General features: G+C 52.3%; 1 protein-coding gene across 6 annotated transcripts in view; it reads left to right on the forward strand.

The window, feature by feature from the left end:
• FSTL4 (follistatin like 4) overlaps window positions 1–23032 on the forward strand; it is a 558936-nt gene that overhangs the window by 413859 nt on the left and 122045 nt on the right. For all 6 annotated transcript variants that reach the window (XM_041764231.1, XM_041764228.1, XM_041764229.1 and 3 more), the window contains one exon: window positions 22241–22434. In XM_041764231.1, the coding sequence (XP_041620165.1) occupies window positions 22241–22434 (194 nt within the window). The remainder of the gene's footprint in view (window positions 1–22240; window positions 22435–23032) is intronic.

Below are 23032 nucleotides of genomic sequence, written 5' to 3' on the forward strand. Positions count from 1 at the left end.
AACAGGATCTGAAAATGGGCAAAGGCATTAGGAGGTGGCTGTGCTCCACCTGCAGATAAGAACAGGGGAGAGAGGAAGGAGGTTTCTCGTGAAGCCTCCATGACACTTGTCTTACCCCCTCCCCCCCCACACACACACGCACACACAGACCCTCACACACAGGCCTGGCAGGGAGTCCTGGGAACACTTGCAGGTGAAGTAGTGGTGGAGGCTGGCAAGCTTCCTTTGGCTGTGCTCTGAGGTCTGAGAGCCGGGGGCTGAGCCTGGCTAGTGTCACATAGGAAGCTAGCTCATGCTTAAGGACAGTCCTCTTGGCTTTGTCTTGGACTATGGGTAATTAACACAAATGTGGCTGAACTCATACATGTGGTTTTTTCTCCTATAGTTGTTTGTTCAGGAGAGAGAATGGCCATTGTGAGAACCCTGGGCCACCCTCCCTGCCTGCAGGCAGGAACATCAGTGGTTGGAGGTCCCCCTGGAAAGGAGCTCCTGGGGACGCTCAGGGGTCTCATACCTGGACCCTCACGGTGGTTCTGAAGCCTGACTGGGCTTCCATCGACCCAAGAGCTTCCCTCACTAGAGGCCGGGCCCCCTCTCCACGGGGCCAGTGAGACTGAGACTCAAACAGCCCTTGCTTCCAGCCCTCTCAGGGGCACATCCTACATTTTCGTTGAGTTATCTGAGTGAATTATTTCATTCTTTCTTTATGTCCTGAGCAAACCCACATCATCATTTTATTAATGCATTTGCAATTACGGTGTAATGATTTCCAGTTTAGTGTGGTCCGTGATACAGGGACACTTAATCAAATATCTGCATGATGAGCCTTTAAGTTCTCTGGGGCCAGAAGCTTTTCCCATCAATTAAGCTTCAAAGAAATGTGTTTTAGGCTCCTCTGCAACTGTATTTTTATGTTTCTTTTATGGCTCCCTTGCTTTTCTCCTGGTGTCTTTAGAGATACCGGGAAATGTGGTATGGGGCTGAAGTATTTATGTGGTACGCAGAGAACAGGTTTATAATGGTCATTATAAAACATCAAAGTGCTTTGAAGTAGGACAGTTTATATTTCCATTACAGCCATTTCATGGGTCCCCTCCACAGTGCCAGAAGGGAGAAGGATGTTGCCCGGGAGGTGTTTTCTCTGGAAAGAGGTTGGATTCCCAGAACCTTCCGTGGAAACCCACACTCGCCCCACACTCCAGAGGTCTTGGGAATCTTACCCATGAAAGTGCAAAGAGTATTTTGCTGCCACCCAGGGTGCTGCTCCTGTCTGCCAGGGGAGGTGCCATCCTGGGCCCCTGGCTCCTGGAACAGCCCCAAGGACAGAGGTTAGCGGCCCCATTGCATAGATGAAAAAGCAGGGCGCAGGCAGACAAGTTCTGAGCACCTCATGCTAGGGCCTTGTTTATTGTGCCAATTCTCTTCTCCTGCCCCCACTTATGCAAAGGAGTTGGGATAGGCTGCAGAAGGTTCCAGGCAGAAGCAGAAGGAAGTCCTGCGAGCATAGAGTATCTATGTTCAGTTAACCCAGAGGTTGTTCTATGGCTTCCTGGACTCAGGTCAGAAGGAAACATGTATATGTCCCCGTAGAAGCAATTTTGGATGAAAGTTCCATGTCCATCCACTTGGTCATTCCTTCGTGTATTTGTCATGCACTTGCTGTATGCTAATCACTTACCAGGGTATCACTGGCTCTCAGGCCCTGACAGGAAGGGCAGAACGGACAAGTAGAAGCAGCGAGACAATAAACACTGTGCAGGGGGTGCCTGGTGCCCTCCGAGGACACAGTAGCCTGTGAACCAGCCAGCAGGGAGTGACATATAAGCAAGCCGTGTGCCAGCCAAGGTGCAGAGATGATTAGGATTTTGCCAAGAGGGACGAGAGAGGACCATGATGCCAGAGCCCCGAGGTGATGCCGGGCCAGTACGAGATGCTGACGGAGGCTCAGGTTTGTCAGCTGGGAGAGGCCAGGTGAGGCCTGGCAGCTACAGGCCAAAAGGAGCAACTTGGCTTTGCTGTGAGGGTAGTCGGGAGCCCCCAGAGATTCCTGCAGCTGCCAAGTAGAGGGAGATTTGTTGGGACAAGATTAGAGCCTGAGGGCTACCCAGGGTAGTGGTCATCCAAGTAATGTTAATGGTTTCTTGAACTAGAGCTGAGGCAGTAGGAGTGAGGGCAACTGGCCCTGTCAGGAAACACTCAACAGGCAGAAATGGCCTGAGCCATGACTGGCCATAAATGGGCTGGACTTCAGGGATGATGCCTGATGTGTGGTTTGGACAGCTGGGGGCTTTGCTGGAGGGCCACTGGCTGCGTTGGGATGTAAAAGAAGAAGCAGGCTCACTAGCAGGTTCAGTGGGTCACACTGAGCCCAGGGGGCTGATGTGGGGACAGGTCAGGCCAGCAGTGGGGTAGGAAGCATGGAGCTTAGCAGAGGGTCTGGTCGGAGCAGTGCATGGACCTCTCTAAAGTCTTCCCTTGCTCCAGCCTGTGATTGTGGGAACAGCCTACCGGGGAACAGCCAGAAACTGTGTCCAGCTTATGTCTCCCCCTAAACCAAAGAAGCTGAGCCTCTGGGAAGCCAGAAAGGCACTGGCAGGGGAACAGCCAGGTACCCTCTTCAGTGATGAGATGTGACAGTGCCTGTGGACGCCAGAGCAGGAAGATGGAGCATCGCAAAGAGGCCACCCTGGGGGCCATGCTCGTGTCCCACCCACTGGAGCTGCTCCCGAGGAGGGCACTGGTTTCACTAGGCTGGCACACTGCACCCACCTGAGCCTCCAGGAACCGTGCAATGGGAGCACCCACCTGGGAGCCACTCATGGACAGAGCTACAGGTTGCCCCATCCCTGGGCAGCTAGCAATTTTCAGAGTGCACAGAGTGGGGTGGGCTGGGGCAACAGAGGCAGAAAGGGTACATCAGGCCCCTGCAGAAGCATGGTTCACCCAGCGCTCATCACACCATGCCCCAGGCAGGCAGAGCCAGAGGCCTCAGGTGACCCAGGAGGCAGACACACCCAGGGGTTCAGCCTCACACTCACACACAACCTGTGATACACAGACACCCTCCCAACTCCCCTGCCAGATACCCTCCACACACATACTAACCACCCACACACTCTCTAGGGCCACGCAAGTCTGAGAGACTTGTAGGCAAGAAATCTCCATCTTTTCAAGTGGTATCCCCTGCTTAGAAGTTAAATCAACTCCACTGAGCCAGCCCATCTTGAAAAAGACACTTCTCCAGCTCTCGGGTTTGCATCCCAATGAACGGGATAGTGACCCTTCCACTCCTGGTGCGTAGTTAAAGCTGTGAGATATGTACAGTCCCAACGGTGTCACATGCAGTCTGAAACTTAGAGACGTGAGCTAGGAGAAGGGTCTCCTAAGACAGGAGTGGCATTTTATTTTATTGTTTTTAAAGATTTTATTTATTTATTCGTGAGAGACAGAGAGAGAGAGAGAGAGAGAGAGAGAGAGAGAGAGATTGAGAGGCAGAGCCACAGGCGGAGGGAGAAGCAGGCTCCCTGCAGAAAGTCCAATGTGGGACTCGATCCCGGGACTCCAGGATCATGCCCTGGGCCAAAGGCAGGCGCCAAACTGCTGAGCCACCCAGGGATCCCAAAGGAGTGGCATTTTAAATGGAATCATGGCTGGTGTTCCCCTGCGGCACTTCCAAGCCAGCAGACTCCCCCATTGTATGGTTCCTTCTAGTCCCGCACTATTTTCTGTGATCCATTAGTTCTTCTAGGCCATTTAAAAGCTATAATCATAGCCATTTGCTCAGGGGGATTTGATCCTGATAAGTGGATCTGGACCCACTCCTTGAATTCACCATGGGCTTTGATTCAGTGTGAACGCATCCCAATGCAACAAGCTAAGCTGCCTGCTGCCAGTTTTATCGCCTCTCTCTCCCTTTTTTTTTTTTTTTAAGATTTTATTTATTTATTTGAGAGACAGAATGCGTACAAACAGGGTGAGAGGCAGAGGCAGAGGGAGAAGCAAACTCCCCGCTGAGCAGAGAGCCCAACGTGGGACTCGATCCTGGGACTCCAGGATCATAACCTCAGCTGAAGGTAGATACTTAACTGAGCCACCTGAGCTTACCGTAACTCCCTCTCCTTTTAAAAACAGGCAAAATGTGTGCACAAATTAGTTGCAGAGGAATCTTTACAGCCCACTTCTTCGGTGGGAAATGTAGCTTTGGCCCTGTCATATGGTTCATGGGGACAGAAGCCCCCACCTAGGAATGCAGGCTTGATTTCCCTCAAAGGCCTGCCTGAAAAGTGTGCACAGCTAGTCCAGAGGTAGGATCCAGTGTGCCCATTCCCGCCTCACACTCAAGTAAGGTAAGGCTGAGGGATCTGGGCCCTACTGGGAAGGACATGTCCCTGAACTGAGCAGCATGGGCCTGTAGCCACCACCCCCTCACCCATGTCGCTGAGTGCAAGCCTGCCCCCAGCTGCGAGAAGAAAGGATGGGGCCCGCCAAAGTACTTACTTTTCCATGTCCTAGGCCTGGCCTCCTGGAGAGTAGGGCCCATGCCTAGTCCCTTCTCTGCCCCAATGCCTGGCCCAGGGCTTGGTGCACTGACACCCCAAGTACAACATAGTGTCAGCATATGTCTGCCAAGTGAATGGGGACAGGGCCTTAGGAGTGTTTGAAGCTGGCTATGTTTGCTCCCCACTACCCCCACTCCATCTCCTCCCCTAGCTGGACAGCCCAGCTTGCTGGGGAGGATGGAGATGTATTTCCTGGAGCCTCCAGATGATGGGGGATGCCAGCAAGTAGCTAGGGTTCAGAGTTCTTTGCCTCGTGCCTCTTTGGCCTGTGTTCATCCTGAGATCTACAGTTACGGTAAGCCTGGCAGTAATTCATGTGCTCATAAGTTCACAGAGCAGAGGTGAGCTCCAAAGTCACCTGCCTCTGCCAAGCCAGGTGTTCAGACTGGTTATAAATTATCTCCTGCTGTGGAGTGAAGTACCTTCTGCTCCTTCAGTGTAAATTATCCAAAAGTCATGTTGCTTAGGATCAATTAGTCCATCCCCAGTCAGCAAGCATGGGTAAGGGCATGGGGGTGGCAGGTACAGTAACTGCAGGAAGGGTACCCACATTCCCTGTCCCTGAGGTCTCTACCATGGCCCATCAGGCCCTATCTGTTTAGTGGGTGTGTGCTACATATTAGAAAGCAAGTTCTAATAGGGCAGTCAGTGTTGAAATAGGGCAGTAAGTGTTGAAAATCAAGTGTGGGTAATCCCTGGGTGGTGCAGTAGTTTAGCGCCTGCCTTTGGCCCAGGGCGCAATCCTGGAGACCCGGGATCGAATCCCACATTGGGCTCTCAGTGCATGGAGCCTGCTTCTCCCTCTGCCTATGTCTCTGCCTCTCTTTGTGTGTGACTATCATAAATAAATTTTTTAAAAATTTAAAAAAAAAAAGAAAATCAAGTGTGGGATCTGGACCCTGAGTACCACAGCAAGGGGAATGGCTTCCTAGGAGTGGAGAAATGAGCTGTGCCTGCAAGGGCCAGTGAGGATGCTGCCCAAGAGAGACTTCAGATGGAGGGGACTGGCTGCAAGGTCTGCAGGCCCAACCCTGCCATCCGTCCTGGCTGGCCAGACATCACTGGACTATGAGGTGTGGTAGCAGAAGGGTCCATCCTGCTGCCCTCTGAACAGGTGACCTTTGATGCCCATTTCTGGATCATGTAAGCCAAACAGCCAGGCTGTGGAGGTTGACTTCCAACTGGACCCAAACCCTCATTTCAGTCCTCACAATCTTGGGAGCCCAGGAGGGGCAGACTGGGACAGAACAGGCCAGGACATGGTCTGTGAGAGGCTCTTAGGGTCTTACTAATGAGTTATGATCCCTGGGGCTCCAATGAGGCCCCCTCTGGTGCCAGGGCCCATGGCAGATTGTCACCAAGAATGGACCACTTGGACAGTCACCTCCACACAAATACCTCTTTGCCAAAAGCCACCAAATGCCAGCCAGGTCTGCATCATTGGGCAGTGTTCCATGGAAGGGCATTTCAGAGCCTTGCCCACAGAGCCTATAAGGGTGCTGGGGTGAGCATGCATGAGATACCTCTCTGGAGCTGAGTTTGGTAGGATGCCACAGAGCAGTAAGAATCTCCTGACCCTCTGCCTCTTCCATTCCTTCTCCTAAGGCTGCTCAGCAGAACCCACCCTACACCCATCCTCCTCCCCAGAGACCCAGAGCCAAAAAGCAATACCTCCAGGGAAAATGGACAACTTGGTGCCCAGCCAAAAGGATGCCCAGTGCAGGATGATTTGTTGACCAGAGGGACCAGAGAAGCTACTGCTTCTCCACATCAGTGACCATCTCCTATGAACCACTCCCTGCCATGCCACTCCCTCCTCCATGTACCTAGGCCTGGGCCTGGCCAAGGACAAAGCTCCTACCCAAAGCAACTGGTATTTTTCAGATGTTGAGAAATGCCAGGTTGCCTCTTTTACATAAGCATGTCATTGGAACCCCTGGGTGTCTCAGTTGGTTAAGCATCTGACTCTTTTTTTTTTTTTAATTTTTATTTATTTATGATAGTCACAGAGAGAGAGAGAGAGGCAGAGACACAGGCGGAGGGAGAAGCAGGCTCCATGCACCGGGAGCCTGATGTGGGATTCGATCCCGGGTCTCCAGGATCGCGCCCTGGGCCAAAGGCAGGCGCCAAACCGCTGCGCCACCCAGGGATCCCAAGCATCTGACTCTTGATTTCAGCTCAGGTCATAATCTCCTGGTCGTGGGACTGAGCCCCACATGGGGCTCCCTTCTGAGAGAAGAGCCTGCTTAAGATTCTCTCTCTCCCTCTCCCTTTGCCTCTGCTCACTCACACTCTAAATAAATAAGCATATTATTCAGGTATAACACAGAGAAAACGGATACATCACAAGTGTATAGCTCAGTGAATTTTCAGAGAGAACGTACTTTATGACCAGCTCCCAAAACAAGAAAGAGAATCTTACCAGCACCCAGAAGTGTGCCACACATTCTACTCTATTCAAGTCCCCATGCAAACATAACTGCTACTCAGATTGCCTTTTGGAAGAGGAAATGATGGGACAAATCAGAGAGGTGGCTAAAGCCAACAGTACTACATAGAGGAGGCCCCAGGAAGAGGGGAGGACACCACGGAAGAGACGGGAGGCCAGAGGGTTAAGAAAAGCTCCATGTGAATATGGAAGAAAATGACCCAGTCACTGTGGCAGGTATGGGCTGAGCTCAGGGCTTGGAAGACCAAACAACTCCCTGGGAACTGAAGAGCATGGTTGCCATGTCAGCTTGGAATGTGGACCATTTCTAGACTCTACACTGAAAGGTGAAGAGATTTTTGAATGGGAGCAGTGAAGATTATTAGTGGAGTAGAAGATGGAGCTCTGTTGGTCCTCTGGGCTCAGGCCAGCATCCAGCCACTCTATCTTCCCCACCAAGGCAGCTGTACTCTGGTGGCTCTGTGTCTCAGAGCCCTGATGAGCATCCTGCAATGGGGATCTTTCTAGATTTTATTTTCCTCTCACTCTCAGACACTGCCCTCCATCTGACCCAGGTCAGCTACGGGTCACATGGAAATGCCCTCACTGAATGTGGCTCTGGTGCCCCTGAAGGAACACTGGCCCTGAGAAGGGGTTGCCAGTCACTCCTTCCAGCTGGGGGCCCTGAAAATCCTCATCTTTGTGGATCCCCTGTTTTACCAAGCGCTAGGTGAGAGGCTCAGACCAAACCCTGAGTCTCTGAGCCAAGGCTGCTGGGCACAGTTTCTCCCTCCCTCCTCATGTTATAGAACAGCCTGTTCTCTCCGTGATTACAGCTCGTGGGCTCTCTTTGCAAGAGTGGAAGGCTAGACTTTGAAGAGAAGGGAGCTGGAACAGGAGCAAGAAAGGCCCCCAAAGAGTGTGGGCGCAAAATGCCAGGCAGGTGACAGCCCGACTCAAGTCTCAGGGCCGAGAGCCTCCAGCTGCAGACCACTGGCCCTACCTGTCCACCCCCAGGGATGCTCCAAGCGGCACATGTTCTCCTGGATGGAGCCCTGGAGTGTTGCCGGCACCCCCCTGTCCTGTGGGTCCCCAACCCTCTTAAAGCTCTGGAATCCATTTTCATACTGCAGGAGGCAATGCCAAGGCCATTCTTGGGACCTGACAATTGAAGAATAAGGAGGACCCAGAGGGCAAAGCGATTTGCCAGCATGTTCATCCGATGAGCACCCGTCCACAGCAGCCCAAGGGGAGTGGGCCAGATGGCAGCAGAGGCCGAGTGGGTCTAGAACAAGTCACCTTGCTGCAGGAGGAGGAGCCTTCGGATGGTCCCCCAACCATCCCACTGCCCAGCCCTCCAGGCTCAGGGCTCCGGACCCAGAAGCAGGGCCCCCTCTCAGGCGGGCCCACCTGGCACCAGCTTTCACAGAGCTGAAGGTGAGCTGCCCACTGCCTCCAGGGGGGCTGCCAAATTGTGAGGTTCCCAGTGTGGCTGATCCCCAAAAGGGTGATCCCCAGAAGGGCGCTGCAGACACACAAGGAAGAGCCTTCTCCTTCTCCTCCCAGCAGCTCAAGCACAGGAAATTATCCAAAACTCTCCCCCAAAGAGTGTGGTTTCCCTCAGAGTCCTTGCAGAGTCTTGTTTCGTGTTGCATTGACCGGGGATTTACTGTCCGTCATACAAGTCGAAGGGGTTCAGATGAATCTCCAAACCTCAGAAACTTCCCTGAGGTATGTCAACTCTCCAAATCTCTGCTCAGGTAATTCTCTGCAATGCCGTTTCCTGCCCAGCCCACGTACAGGCCCAAATCCCCAGCTCAGAGCAGACGCCGCTTTTGGAGAGCCTTCTCAGGCAGTTTTCCTGGAATGCCTTTCCTTCCAAAGTAAATGTCCCCATGAGCCCAGCAAAGCTCCTCCAGCTGGAAATGGGGAGCATGTTAACATGCAAGCAGTTCTTTCGTGGAGACCGCCGCCCAGTGGCATTGATTTGTAGTCCGCACACCCCTCACGCAGAAGGGGAATATCCGTGCTTGTTGCCTCCATAACCAAGGGGCTCTTGGGCTCAGCTCAGAAGCTAAAGATTGCTGTGTCTGAGCAAACACCTCTGAGACAACACCGGGGTGAGAAACACCACAGGCCGTGCCAGGCCTACGAGGCAGGTGTTCAGAATCCTCCCTTGCCCCAGACTCCTCGCCTGCTGGCCCAGAGCACTCATGCCCTTCCCGGGGGTGTCCTGGAAAAACAGGGACAGGGAAGAGCCCAGTTCTGCTGAAAGGAGAGGCGGGGAGGATGGTCCTGGCTCTTGCCCCTCTGGTGCCTCTGTGAGGCCTCTTTCCTTGGGGGGGGCATGCGCCAAGCTGCCTCCCTAGGAGCAGGGCGGGCCCCATGGCCAAGGGTGTGGCTCTGTGCTCTCTGCCTCCCATGCTCAGCCTTCATAGGCTGGGGTTGTACACAGGTACAAACACTCCCAGGTGCACCCTCACACTCTTCCAATTATCTTAAAAATCTCAGGACTAAAGAGTGTAAAAAAAAAAAAAAAAAAGTAAGACCACCACCTTACCCCCACTAGGATGGCCCTTATAAAAAGAAAGAAAGAAAAAGAAAGAAGAAAGAAAGAAAGAAAGAAAGAAAGAAAGAAAGAAAGAAAGAAAGAAAGAAAGAAAGAAAGAAAGAAAAATCTTGACAAGGATGTGCAAAATTTTGAACCTTTGTGTTGGTGGAAATGTAAAGCGGCACAGCCAATTTTGCAAATGGTATGGTGGTTCCTCAAAAAATAAAAATAAAAAAAAAAGGAGCGCCTGGATGGCTCATTCAGTTAAGCATCTAACTCGTGAGTTTGGTCATCAGGTCATGATCTCATGGGTAGTAAGATAGACCCCTGAAAGGGGCTCTGCGCTCAGCAGGGAGTCTACTTGAGATTCTCTCTCAAATAAATAAATCTTTAAAATAATTAAAAATAGGGGCACCTGGGTGGCTCAGTCAGTTAAGTATCTGCCTTCTGCTCAGGTCATGATCCCAGAGTTCTGGGATCGAGCCCTGTGTCAGGCTCCCTGCTCAGTGGGGAGTCTCCTCCCTCTCTCTCTGCCCCTCTCCCCACTCATGTTGTCTCTCATTTTCTCTATCTTAAACAAATAAATAAAATCTTTAAAAAGAATTAAAAATAGAGATACCATATGACCCAGCAATTCTACTTCTAGATATGTTTGCAAAAGAATTGAAAGCAGGATCTTGAAGAGATATTTGTACATGCGTGTTTGTAGCAGTGTTACTCACTGTAACTAAAGCCTGGTAGCAACTCAGTGTCTACTGACTGATGGATGGATAAGCAAAATGTGGTCTCTGCACACAGTGGGTATTATTCAGGCTTACAGAACAAGGGAATTCTGATAGGCTACAACATGAATGAACCTTGAAGATATCATGCTAAGTGAAATAAGCCACTCACTAAGAGACAAATACTGCATGATTCTGCTGGCATGAAATAACTTAGAGAAGCCAAAATCATAGAGCCAGAAAGTAGAATGGTGGTTGCCAGCAGCTGGGGGAAGGAGGGAATTATGGGGGCTATTGTTTCAAGGGTTTCAGAGTTTCAGTTTTACAAGATGGAAAGAGTTATGGAGGATGATGTTGATGGTCACACAAAATTATGAATTTATTTAAGGCCACTGAATCGTATGCTTAAAAATGGCTTAGATAGTACATTTTACATTATGGGTATTTCATCATGAAATTAAAAAAAAATACTGGGTTAAGAAGAAGACCACAGATTCTAGTCGTTCATATAAATCAGTTTTCTTTAACCCTGTCAGACCCATAGCCACCTTTTCATAGCAGATATTTTGTAGAGCCCCTATATCATCTTAAAATGATTATGTGTCTTATTCAAATGGGATATAAATGAGAAATATGAGAAAAGTATTAGGGAGCCACCTGGGTGGCTCAGTCAGTTAAGTATCAGACTCTTGATTTTGGCTCAGGTCGTGATCTCAGTGTTGTGATCTCAGGGTCGTGGAGCCCTGTGTCTGGAACCCTGTGTCTGGTCCATGTGGATCCTACTTAAGATTCTCTCTCTCTATCTCCTTCTCCCTCTGCTCCTCCCACCCTGCTCACACTTGCTCTGTTTCAATCTCTATTTAAAAAAGAAAGAAGAAAGAAAGAAAGAAAGAAAGAAAGAAAGAAAGAAAGAAAGAAAGAAAGAAAGAAAGAAATAGATAGATAGATAGATAGATAGATAGATAGATAGATGGAAGGAAAAGTAGTAGGAATAAAATATGCCTTTCAGTATGTAAATGTTTGGACACCAGCTGCATATACTGATTCATAGTGGTCAGATGTTAGCACATATTATGTGGATCCTATGAACACAACAGCTGCAGACAGCGCCTGTGATGGGCATGTTATGTTGACAGTTTGAGCACTGAAGTGACATTGCTTTTGGAGGTGTGATTCTCCAAAATGGTGAACAATTCTTGATAAAGTTGTAAACAAAATTTACAGTGTACAGCATAGGTACCTTCTTGGAAAATCCTTGCCAAACTCAGAGAGCAAAATACTTTGTCTATAACATCATGTTAGAATCTGGGCTCATAGAATAGTAGCAGGAGCCCTCACTTCAGTGACTATCCACTGAGACATTCAAAAACTTGTACGAGGTGCCAGACCAGCAGAAGTTTGTTGCACAAGACTGGGCTATAGACTCTAGGATCCCTGGGGTCCCTCGCCCCACTCATTAAGTGCCACCAAGCCTCGTGATCATCATGAGAATTGAAGATCCTCCCTAGAGGATTCCAGTACACCTGGGAACAGCACTGCCCCTCCTGAGCTCTCACACGAAGCTGCCCTGCATGTGACGTGAGTCCACATGAGAGCAAAGTGCTTGCTCTGTTGTTTGCGGCCCTAGTCCTGGCCGGTCACTGAGCCAGAGACAGCCGCAGGCCCTGCTGAGGTCCCCCTCAGCTCCATAACTACTCAAAGGCTCAAGGCAGTGACATTCCTGGACATCACTGACTCCTGAGAAGTGACATTTTTGCCCTCTCAATAGCACGACTCTTCCCCTTGGTCAGGTGGTTGGGGGGACAGAGTCTCAGGAATGCAATTATCAAGAGCAGGGGTGGTGCCCAACACTCTCCCCCTCATCCACTGCAGCTTCGTGCCTGGTGGCGGTCCCCCTATCCGGACCTGCTGCCTCTCCTCTCGCTGCGTGTGAGGGGTGGGACTGCAGTACGTAGGCGCCCAGCTCTGGATGGGGCCGTGGGAGAGCTGGGGGCTGTGGGGCGTTGGTGCCCTCCTTCCAGAAGGAATCAGGGACTTGCTAAGGATCCTGGCTGCGTGTGGGTTTCCTGCTTACACAAGAGTGAAAACTCAGGCTCTTCATGCCAGAAGGGCTTCAGCATTTATTCAAGTTTTCAAACATTACTCTTTCACTCCAGGGCCACCTGATAGATGTGCCAGTCAACCATAAAAAGTGTCTGTGGATCCCTCTCCCAGGAATCCAACCAATTTTGCTTCCTCTAATAGGAGTAGAAGAGAGGATTGTAAATGTCAAACGGCAGATTGTATAGCAACGTCAATTGAACCAGGCATTCATGAGCAAATGTACCATTTATCTAACAAAGGTCTGGGTGGTTTTGTTAATTTAAATTACCCGATACTGGGGCAAAAATTAGAGGAGGCTTCATCCACCAATTCAGGTGCACACAGAGGTGGTTACAACCCCCTGCGCTGGAGCAGGCTTGCTGTGCAGGGGGGCCACAGCAGGTCAGAACCATGTGGTCCATGCAGCATGTAGGTTGGACCCTGGCAGGGTGAAAGGCCATGTGGAGTCTTAGTCTTATTCTGTTTGCCCAAAGTGGGCCCTGTGCCCTCAACCCAGAATATTCAGAGCCAGCTGAGATCACTAATAGGGCACCCAGGGAAAAGAACAGAGGACACGGACAGAGGACAGTTGGCCAGCCTTTGGGACCTGGAAGGATGAAGTGTTCCTAATGAGTGTGGTGAGCCCGTTACCAATTCTAGCAGTAGGACTAGTGGGTGAGGAGGGGACCAAGGTGGAGCTTGGAAGGATGGAAGAGTCAGGAGGCCAGCAGAGCACCTCCGAACCATGGGCAGACAGCAGCCCACCAGTGCCCATGGAGCCAGTGACCATGCCTGCCACGGGGCACCGTGGACTAGTTCTCTAAGAGAGTGAAGATCTTCACCCAGCAGACACAGAGGCTTTGGAACATGATCTAAGGAGGGGACAGTCAGGGAACAAGGACAAGATGAGAATGTGGGGCTTGGAGCAGACAAAAGCAGCTCCTTAGAGGTAGGCTTTGGCAGAAAGTCAGATTATGAGAAAGGACCTTTCAGGAAGGAAGCACCTGAGAGTAAAGTCTGTGGGCCTGCTTCAGGAAGATAGGGGAGTAGCCCATAGCTGTTGCTTAGGTAATAGTGGAAGGACCCCCCCAGGGTGCTTGAGTGTGGGCAATAGTGACCTGTCTGCTCAGCAGTTATGGGCCCCAGGCGACAGCCAGCAGGAGGTCACCAGGTGGCATGACTTAGAGTACACCTGTTCTTGTTGAGGATTGCGAGGAGACGGTACCATGTGTGCTTCACTATCTCATAGAATTTTCAGAATTTTGAGGCTTGGTCAACACCATAAGCAAAACTACATCATGTTGGCAAAAGACTGTCCCAAAGATAAACCCATTGGTTTTGGCATTTATTGTTAATTGAATTTTCTCAGAAATGGCAGCAGAAAGATTGTTAATGTTCATGAATTTACATCAAGTTAAACATCTGTTCCTCTTAAGCTAAACTCCAGTAAAGTTATGGCGGCTCATAAATTAGATCCGGGAGTAAAATGCTTCTTGCTCTTTGCACAGCTTAGTGGTTTCAAAATAGACCTCAGAATGACACATTGCAACTGAGGCCCATGTAACATAACCACGTTTAGCTGTGATGTTGGTGCCAGACGATTAAGTCAAGTTTTTGCCTTGGTGGGAGGGATCACAGCTTTGTTGGGCAGCAGTGGCATTGCCTACTAGGCAGGCGACGGACAGTGCGGGAGCTAGGGCTTCTGATGTGGGGGTGGGGGTGGGGGTGGGGACTGTGTCTGCCCAGAAGCAGATCTAACAGCAGCCAACGTTGTGGGCACGTCCAGTCTGTCCCTTGGGCCCCTCTGGGGGTTCCCAGGCTAGAGTCTCAGGATCCAAGCCTAGGGGCCCGGCCACCTGTCAGGTCCAAGAAGGACTGGCATCCAGTGGGTGTGGCTCGAGGGCATGGCTGACAACCATGCAGTTTCTGAAGGAATGTCCTCGGTGTGGTTTGGGAAGGGAGATGCCACAGCCCCCATGCTGGTGACTCTGAGCACAATTCACCAGCCCTCTCCTCAGCACTTCTTCCTTCCCATCTCCCTGTCCCTTAGCCCACACCCGTCCCCCAAAGGATTTCTCCTGGTAGTGGCAGAGCATTTCCCTCACGCCTGGTAATCTGGCCTGACATTCCCTGTCCAGTCAATTTGGGCTTTGTAGGGAACTCCTAAAGGGCAGGGCTGCCCTAGTGAGGGCCAGCCATCAGGGGTTGGGATCTTCACAGTGGCCTTGGGTTCCCCCCACCCCCATGACCCTCCCCAAGCCACCTGTTCATAAAGCACAGAGAATCCCTGGTGTCAGCTTTATGCTCACTGATCAGAACCCTAGTATGGAATTGGATCTTTCCCAAAGCTGTGCTGTGGCCAGATTCACCCACAGCCCACCTTGCTGGGACTGCTCTTCCAAGTCTAGGTCCCTCCAGCCACCTGGCCTCTTCACAGGGCTGGCCAGCCCTTCCATGACCAGCAATGCAGAACAGGAAGGCAGAAATGTACATTAGCCTCCTCTCCAGAGGCAGCTTCTAGGGAGTCGTGTGTACCCCCAAGAGGGGACTCAGAGGAGCCACTTCTATGTAACCTAGTGTCCAGGGAGGCAACAGTCCCTCTGTGGCTCACCACCATGCCACCACCACCCCCAGGCTGGTCAGGCCAGACTTCATTCTGTGGGGCCACCACTGAAGGCTTTGGGGTGCCCCAGTGGATGAGATAGAGTCCATGCCCCCTGGCAAGTGCAAGGCAGCTCAGACTCCAGTGAGCGTGGCTTCATGTACCACATGCCGGAGCTGTCCCACCACCCCACATCACACACACAGCCCTCCCATGGGAGCTGGCATGATAGATGACCCAGGCTCCAGCGCCCTCCAGAGTTCCAGACCTCGGTCACTGTGGTGCAGGGCGGCTGAGATGGTCCTCTCCTCTGGGCAGGGCTACAGCCATTTCTGAACCCACCGGCTGTCCATCTCCACCAAGGACTCTACAGTCGTGCAGGCAACAGACAGTCACCGTGTAGGTGCTAGGGCCAGGTGCAAGGTGTGCACTGCAACAAGGCAAGACCCTGGCCTTGGGGGGCTTCCACTCTCACAGGGCAGTCTGACAGTCAGCAATGAGTGAATAGGAGCAGAGAGGGAGGCTGGACAAAGTATAGTGATAGAACATGGGGGCAGCACACGGGGACCTCTTTACACGGAGTGGCATGATGGGCAAAGAGGCCAAAGGACTCGGGGAAGGAATAGCTGGGGGTGAGGGAGGCAGAGGGGCAGCCAGGGATGGCCCCTTCCATCTTCCTCACCCGCCCTCCCTCCCCAGTGTCAGGTGTCTCCAGCCCACACCCTCACCTGCCGGCAGGTGCCCACCCTGGCAGAAAAGTCAGATTATGAGAAAGGACCTTTCAGGAAGGAAGCACCTGGAAGTAAAGTCTGTGGGCCTGCTTCAGGAAGGTAAGGGAGTAGCCCATAGCTGTTGCTTAGGTAACAGTGGGAGGACCCCCTCCCCCCAGGGTGCTTGAGAGTGGGCAATACTGACCTGTCTGCTCAGCAGTTACAGAACCTGGACCTCCGTCAGGGGCCTTAACCACATGACCCATCTCTCCCTCTCAGCTAGAATCCAAGCGTCCTGCTGTCTGGATGGTGCCTCCCCCACCTGCCTGCATGGTACAGACTGGCTCCCCTTGATTCTTGGGGGCCCTCCAGCCCCATCCACACCTGGGACTGGAGGCTTCACCTGCCTCAGAGTGAAGACAGTCCCTGTGAGGCCCTGTCGGGCAGGGGCATGTGTGGCTAATGGAATATTCACAATGCCTCCCTTGCTTCCCTTTGTTGTGCACTAGAAAGTGTTTCTTTGATGGACATTTAATTCCAGAGGCTGCTACCTGCTTCCTATCTCTCTTTGCTCAAAAAATTAAATGCGGATGTGCCCGTGCTCCTGCTATAATAATCTCCCTCGGCATGGAGGGAGTGTGGCTGGAATGGGAGAACATTAGAATCTTCACAGAGGGACAATTATTGAGGGAACTAGATTAATGAGGTGTCATAACAACTTAGCTAGATCTGTGGCTGACCTTTCTCATGGAGAATGGGCTTGATAAATGTAGTTCATTACCAAGTTCTGACATGAAAATAGGATCACACTCTGGGCTTCTCAGCAGGCTGATCAATATTTTATCTGCCAAAGCAGCCCCGGCCCAGGAGCAAGAGGAGCCCCCCACACATGGGCTGGCAGGCAGCCCTGGGCCAGGGCTTTGGGCTGCCCAGATGGCTGCTGCATAGAGAGGGCACCCAGGCTGGTGGGAAAGTGGCGGGCTCTTCCAAGGGCCTGTTGGGATGCTCGTCTCTGTCGGGCTGACCTGGACGTAAGCCTCCCTCCCAGAGGGAGGAGTGTCTGCAGGTAGTGGAAGAGGAGGGAGGAAATCTTCTGTTTATCCACAAATAGCAAGTCAGCAGCCACCTGTGCCAGGTGCTGGGCATCGGTGCAGGGGACAGTGACAGATGAGCCATGCTCCAGCTTGCTTGGGTCATCAAGCCTACTTCATCCCAAGAAGCCCTCAGGCCTGGCCGACCACTTGGACTTTGCCAAAGCCTTTTACATTGTCTTCTGAGTCATGACTCTGGACGGTAGTGAGGGATTACTGTGGCCCCCATTCTGAGGGAGGAAGTGGAGGCACGAAGGGCAGGGGAATGAACCCCCTTCCTAGGGTCTCAGAGCCAGTCAGGGCAGAACCAGATGGTCTCCTGGCTCCCTGTCCAGTGCTCCGTCCAGCCTTGTGGTGACCGTCATTAATGGCGTTAGTATCAAGCAGACAGTAACAACCTATGGTGAAATCACCAGGAAGGTTGTTACAGGGGGTCCCCTCACCATGGCTTCTGTAGGAGACAGTCTGCCCTGGAGCCACAAGACTCGGTTCTCAACCATATTCCCTAATGAACTCATTCGGTAAACCTTTCATACCTGAGCGGGCATGAGCAGCTGTCCACTCCAGTCCCACCTGCCCGGAACTTGCAGTATCCTCCATGGAGGAGATATACGAGATGCTAACATCCCATCCAGATTCCCTCAATCAACCCCCAAGATTGTATGTAGCTTTGGGGGACAGCTGCCCATGACACTGGCCAACAGCCCCCCACCTTGGGTACCTGCATCTCCATCCTCAGGGCCCTTGTAGTCCTCAGGAGTATTCCAGGGCTTCATGTGGGGAGTCCAGAAGTGCTGGATGAAGCGGTCATTAGTGCCCCAGGAGCAACCCTCGGCCAACAAGGGACAGAAGTTGGTGGAAGAGTGCTTTGCACCCTCTCATCTGAGTGGAGCAGCTCTGAGGCCTGCTGGACATAGTCCCTAGAAGGTTCCGTGGGACTGAGCTCCAGCTGCCCAGAGTGGCAACCCATGATGGTTCATTGGCTGCCCCCCTCTCCAGTCTCACTTCCCTTCTGCACATTTCTTGAATTCACATCTAAAATACTACTCAGCCTAGATCCTTGCATCATGGGCTGCTCTGTATAAGCCCAGAGCCCAACCTAAGAGCACAGGCTTCACAAAAAACAATCCACACTGGGCAGAGTAGGAAACCAGACGCAAGGATGCAGGTCTATGTGTGCAAACAGGAGGAGCAAGGCTTCCTGGCAGAGAAGGCTGGGCTGGGGCCCTGAAGAAAGCAGACAGAAGAGGTGAGGAGAAAGCCTGTGAGAAGGCCCCAAGACAGGTGTGCATCAGCTGTGGTCAGAGCTCAGTGAGCTTGTGGGCCTGCAGGGGACCTCCCTGGAACTCTCCAAGCCTGACCATAGGCTCTGGCCCAGCCAGGGAACCCTTATGACACAAATCTCTCTCTTTACATGGAAACCACCTAGACTCAGAGGAAACCTTTAAATGACTTTCCTAGCACGTGGAGAGAAATGTCTGCGGGGTGGATTGCATCCATCCCACTCATGCATACAACAGACCCCCTCCATATCCCAGCTCAACAGCCCCTGCTGAGCTGGCTTGGGCACAGACCTCAGCATCACCTGCAAGCATCCGACTCTCCAGAATTCTCTCTGGAAGTCCCAGCAGCCGTGAATCAGTTAGTGGGGAAATGCAACTCTACTCCAGACTGACTTGCACAGGCAGCAGGAATCGGCCCTGGTGCAGGGCTCCCAGGAAGGGCTGGCCATTGCCATTCTCACTGTCATCATGGTCAGCACCCACAGGGACCCAGGGAGGAGGACTGTGGTCCTCAGGCTTCTGCTGTACCCCTTTCAGAGACCTTCCCTCCAAAGGGCCGAGGGTCCAGAGGCCAAAGTTAAAGACTGGGCCTTGCTCTGCTTCAGAGACAAGTGATCCCCCTTGTCCCCTGGGCCCCAGACCTGCCCCCAGATAGGGGCAGGGATCCTAGATGCAGTGATGTCTCAGCAGGGGCCGGGATAATGAAGCTTGGTGATTTGGGTGGAGGGCACTCCAGATGGTGGAGGGGGGCCACAACCACAAGCAGGAGCATGATCTAGTGGCCAGCCTGTCCCTCCACACCCCCACCTCTTCATGTCCCCTGTGTGGGCTTGCTGGGTGAGGGTCAGGGATGACCTAGCTAAAGATAAGAACCCAACCCTGGGATACTGACCCTCTCTTATCCAAGCTGAGTAAGGGAAAACCCTGTGAGGTGAACCAGGGCCAGCCAGGGGCTCAGCTCATTTGGCTCCTGGGCTTAGAATCTCCTGCACGGAGCGTCCTGCTTAACTTCCTTCCCACCACTGGGAGAGGGACTTGAATGATGTCTTTTCTTTCTTTATATTCATCTGTACTTTCCAAGCATTCTTTGATGGACACATATTTCTTTCCTAATAAGACAACTGTTTAAAACTGGCAGCAGCATGAAGAGCTTTTAGCTGAAGGCCAGGTCTAGCAGATCCACAAACGCCCACGGATCCTCTCAGTGAGCCACAGTCGTCTGCTCCCATGATGACATCAGGGGGCTGGAAGGAAAAAAATACAAGTGGGACTTTTATGGGCCTTGCTAGGCGGCTCAGCATCCTGGAAACCAAGGCCTGCCCAGGGTGGGGATTGCCCGAGGACCATCCTTGCTGGAAATGAAGCATCAAAGGGTGTCTCAGCAAGAGGGTTGGGACTCATCTAAAATGGCCAGCTCTGTGGGTGCAGATATGGCACCTGGTGTTTGTGACTCCCCAAAGCCACAGGGACACGAGAGGGGCTCAGGAACATTGAGCCAATGGTTTCATTTTTTGAGGCTGAGATTCATGTAAAGTGCAACTGCTTCTAGGACAAAGAAGAATTTAGGATTCCCTTCCTCCTCAACTCACTCTGCCTCCACATCAGCTTTCTCCAGACGCTGTGCTGCCTGCTTCTGCCTGTATCCTCCCTGATGCCTGGTGTCATCTACCCTGCTTGCCCTTCGTCCCTCAGGGCCCACACTGGACAGCGCTCCCCAAGGGAGGCTACCTTCACCCCAGCCTCCCGAGCTCCCCCTCCGTGGACACCTCTGATGCCCAGGACTGGAAGCTCCGTTGGGTCCCAGCATGCCATGAGCATCTGGCACAGACCCTGGAAGTGAATGGTGGCAGAGGGTGGGAGCTGCATGGCAAGGGAGGACCCTAGCAGGGGGCAAGACTGGGAGTCCAGGGAACGGACCCTTCCTGACACCTTGTCTCCAGGTTGATTCATAGACACATGCATACCTTCCTGAGCAGGAGGCGTGCGTTGGACAGTGCTGAGGTGGAGAAGCCTGAACTCACAGGGAACTCTCGGGATGTAGCAGGAGCAGAGCCTGGAACGGTGGCTGCACTTGATGGGACCCAGATGGTGGGACCCACCCCCTGGGCCTCACTGGCCTGCCGGTGTGGGGGCCCTGCCCAGGGCAGTAGGAAGCTCCCAGCAGATCTGAGCCCCACTGCTGTCTGTGAGGAAGGTGGGAGGGACCAGGAGGAATGAGGTGCATTGGCCCATCCTCCTTAGCCTCGTGCAGCCCTCCAGGGGCCCAGCTGTGCCTGGTCCCTGCACATGCTCTACACAGGAACCTCCCTCCACCATCCACACTGCTCGTGTACCGGGTCCTGACTTCTGGTCCATTTGCCAGGCCTACGTTTCAGCCTGCTGGGGGCTGGGGGCTGGGGGTGGGGGGTATGGTTGGGACAAAACTAATTCCCTTGCCCCAAACAGACTTTTATCCAGACCGGGAAGAAGAAAAGGCCCACAGGCCATCACACCTCCCCCAGGGCAGGAGTGAGTTTGTAGTGGGACAGGGCCACTGCTGTTCACACTGTGAGCCTCTATGGGCTTGAGGATCCAAATCGTCAACTGGGGACCCTAAGAGCTCCCAGGAATGGACATCCTACCAGACCAAAGAGGGATACCAGCCACATTTGGGGGATGGGAGAGCCATTCTTGTCAGAGCATGGAGACTCCCAGGGAGCAAATAAATTTGATTATATTGAACACAACAATTGATTTTTTTCTAAATAAACATGCAGCAGAAAATGGTAACAGGCATCTGTTTGTGACGAGAATCAATTGACCCCAAATTAGAAGAAAATCTAGAAACACAAACAAGCACGCGAAAAAGTGGTTGGGTTGTCCAGGCTTGTCAAGGAAGGGAGGAAGGGAGGGAGACAGACAGACAGATGCCCCATCAGCCTTTCCACACCAAATACCTTCCTTGTGTGTTGCTCCTCAGCAAATGTGGCTTCAGTAACAAGGAGGGGGAGAGTAGCTATCATTTTACAGGCCCTGACTCAGTGCCAAGGCAGCACTGAGCCCTTTATGTGGGTGTTTCATTTAACTCTCCCAAGAGCCCCAGGGGGAGGACACTGTCGTCCCCACCTCACAGATGAAATCACCGAGGCACCACGTCCAAGGTACCCATTCGGGTATCAGCAAAGCCAGGACTCAAACTCAGTGGACTCCAGAGCCAGTGCTCTCCAGCACTGCTTTACCTTGACTCCCCAACCCTGAGCTATTACCTAGTGCCCTACACTGGACTTGGACTTAAAGGGAAGAGCCCTGGACCCGACAGTCCCTTCCCAGCAGAGCTACCACTGCACAGTGGCCTCCAATGGGATAGACCAGCCCACGCCCATGCCCCGGACATAGCAAAGCCCAGTGCCAAAATGCTCCCTCTGTCCCTTAGGAGGTAGGAAAGCAGGTCTGGAGGGACTACCCTGCTCTGCCAATAGCCCCGCAGCCTCAGCTCTGAGCCGAGCCCTGTGTGGCATTCACCCCAGTTGGCCTGTCACCAGTGAGATAAACTACATCATGTCACTGTGCATCACGGGCCTCATTTGCCAAAACGCTGAGTGGTTCTGATGCTGTTGGGCAAGCGCGCCTGAGATAAAAGACCAAGGAGTCACAGGCTGTGTGCTTCGGTTTTAATTTCTTAAAGCTTCTTTTTGTTTCTTGGTCATAGACTTGTGTACACATGTTTGTTTTGAAGTAATCCAGCTCTGGGAATGTACTTAATTAACTCAAGCAGGGCTTATTAGTCCTGTTAACTCAAATTCCCTAATCTATGAGGCCAAGTATTCAAAAGCAGCCTTTAAGGTGGGATTAAGGCAAAGATGAGCTATTACAGAATGGAATTGGGGCCGGCTTTCCTAAAGCTGCTGTGGGCTGCCACTGTGAATTCCCCTGGGCCAGCTTCCCCACTGCAACTGCTCTTATGTCTGGCATGTAGTAGGTGCTCAATAAATATTTGTGGGATAAGCAAAGTGGCTCCTTCCAGCATGTGTATCCTGTGAAGCTGTATTCAGTGCTTAGTAAACATCGAGAGGATGGATTGGCAGGCAGACGGACAGACCAGCCCCATCTACCCCACGTGCTCCCCCCATGACCCACAGTAAATGCCCAAGAACTCTCTGTGAGAGGGTTGGGTAACATTCTCTCCACAGCAACGGAGGAGCCTTGCTGCAGTAACCTCATGGTCTCTTCCAGATGACCCATGCACCGTGGCTGACTATGCCCGCCTGAAGAATGTCCTTCTGGCCCTCCAGACCCGTCAGCGGCCACTCCCAGATGGGGACAGCAGACAAGACCCTGCCTCCCAGAAGCGCCTCCTGGTGGAATCTCTGTTTACAGACTTGGATGCAGATGGGGACGGCCAACTCAGCAGCTCTGAACTGGCTCAGGTGGGTGCAGCATTCGCTGAAAACTGAATCGTGAAGGAGCCCGGTTTTCCATTGGGCATTATAGATGGAGAGAACCGGGGAGATCCCTGTGAGCAGAATCATTTGTAACTGTCTCGTTAATGGGACACTAAGGGGGCCTCTCTCCGGCAAGAGCAGCCCTTCCCCAGGGAGTCACAGAGCTTGTGTTCACAGCCTCTGGGAATATCTTAGAAACAAACGGACGTCAACGTCTTTTTCCCACCAGCCACCTTCAGCCAATATTTACAAACAAGCTTTGAAGCACTCTCAGCTAGCTGGCAAGAGACGCACTTCAGAGGGGCAAGTCTCTGATGTTCTCGTTAGGAATTTAATCTTCTCTTCCTTGAGTCGTCTACTTTCCTTAGCAGGAACGTTGAAAGCCAATAGGTCTGGCTTCCCCTGAGCACCTCGGGGGCCATCACCTGGGCAACCCCAAGTCTTCTCCCCAGAGATCTTGCCATTCTTTGGGGTCTAGATATCAACAAACCAACGCCCAGCCTGCCTGCTTGCAGGAAACCCTGTGTCTACTCCCAAGCTGTGTGCTTTCATTTGATCAGACTTGGACCGGACCCCGTGGTTT

Source organism: Vulpes lagopus, chromosome 7 (genome assembly GCF_018345385.1).
Source record: "Vulpes lagopus strain Blue_001 chromosome 7, ASM1834538v1, whole genome shotgun sequence".
Classification (NCBI taxonomy): Eukaryota; Metazoa; Chordata; class Mammalia; order Carnivora; family Canidae; genus Vulpes; species Vulpes lagopus.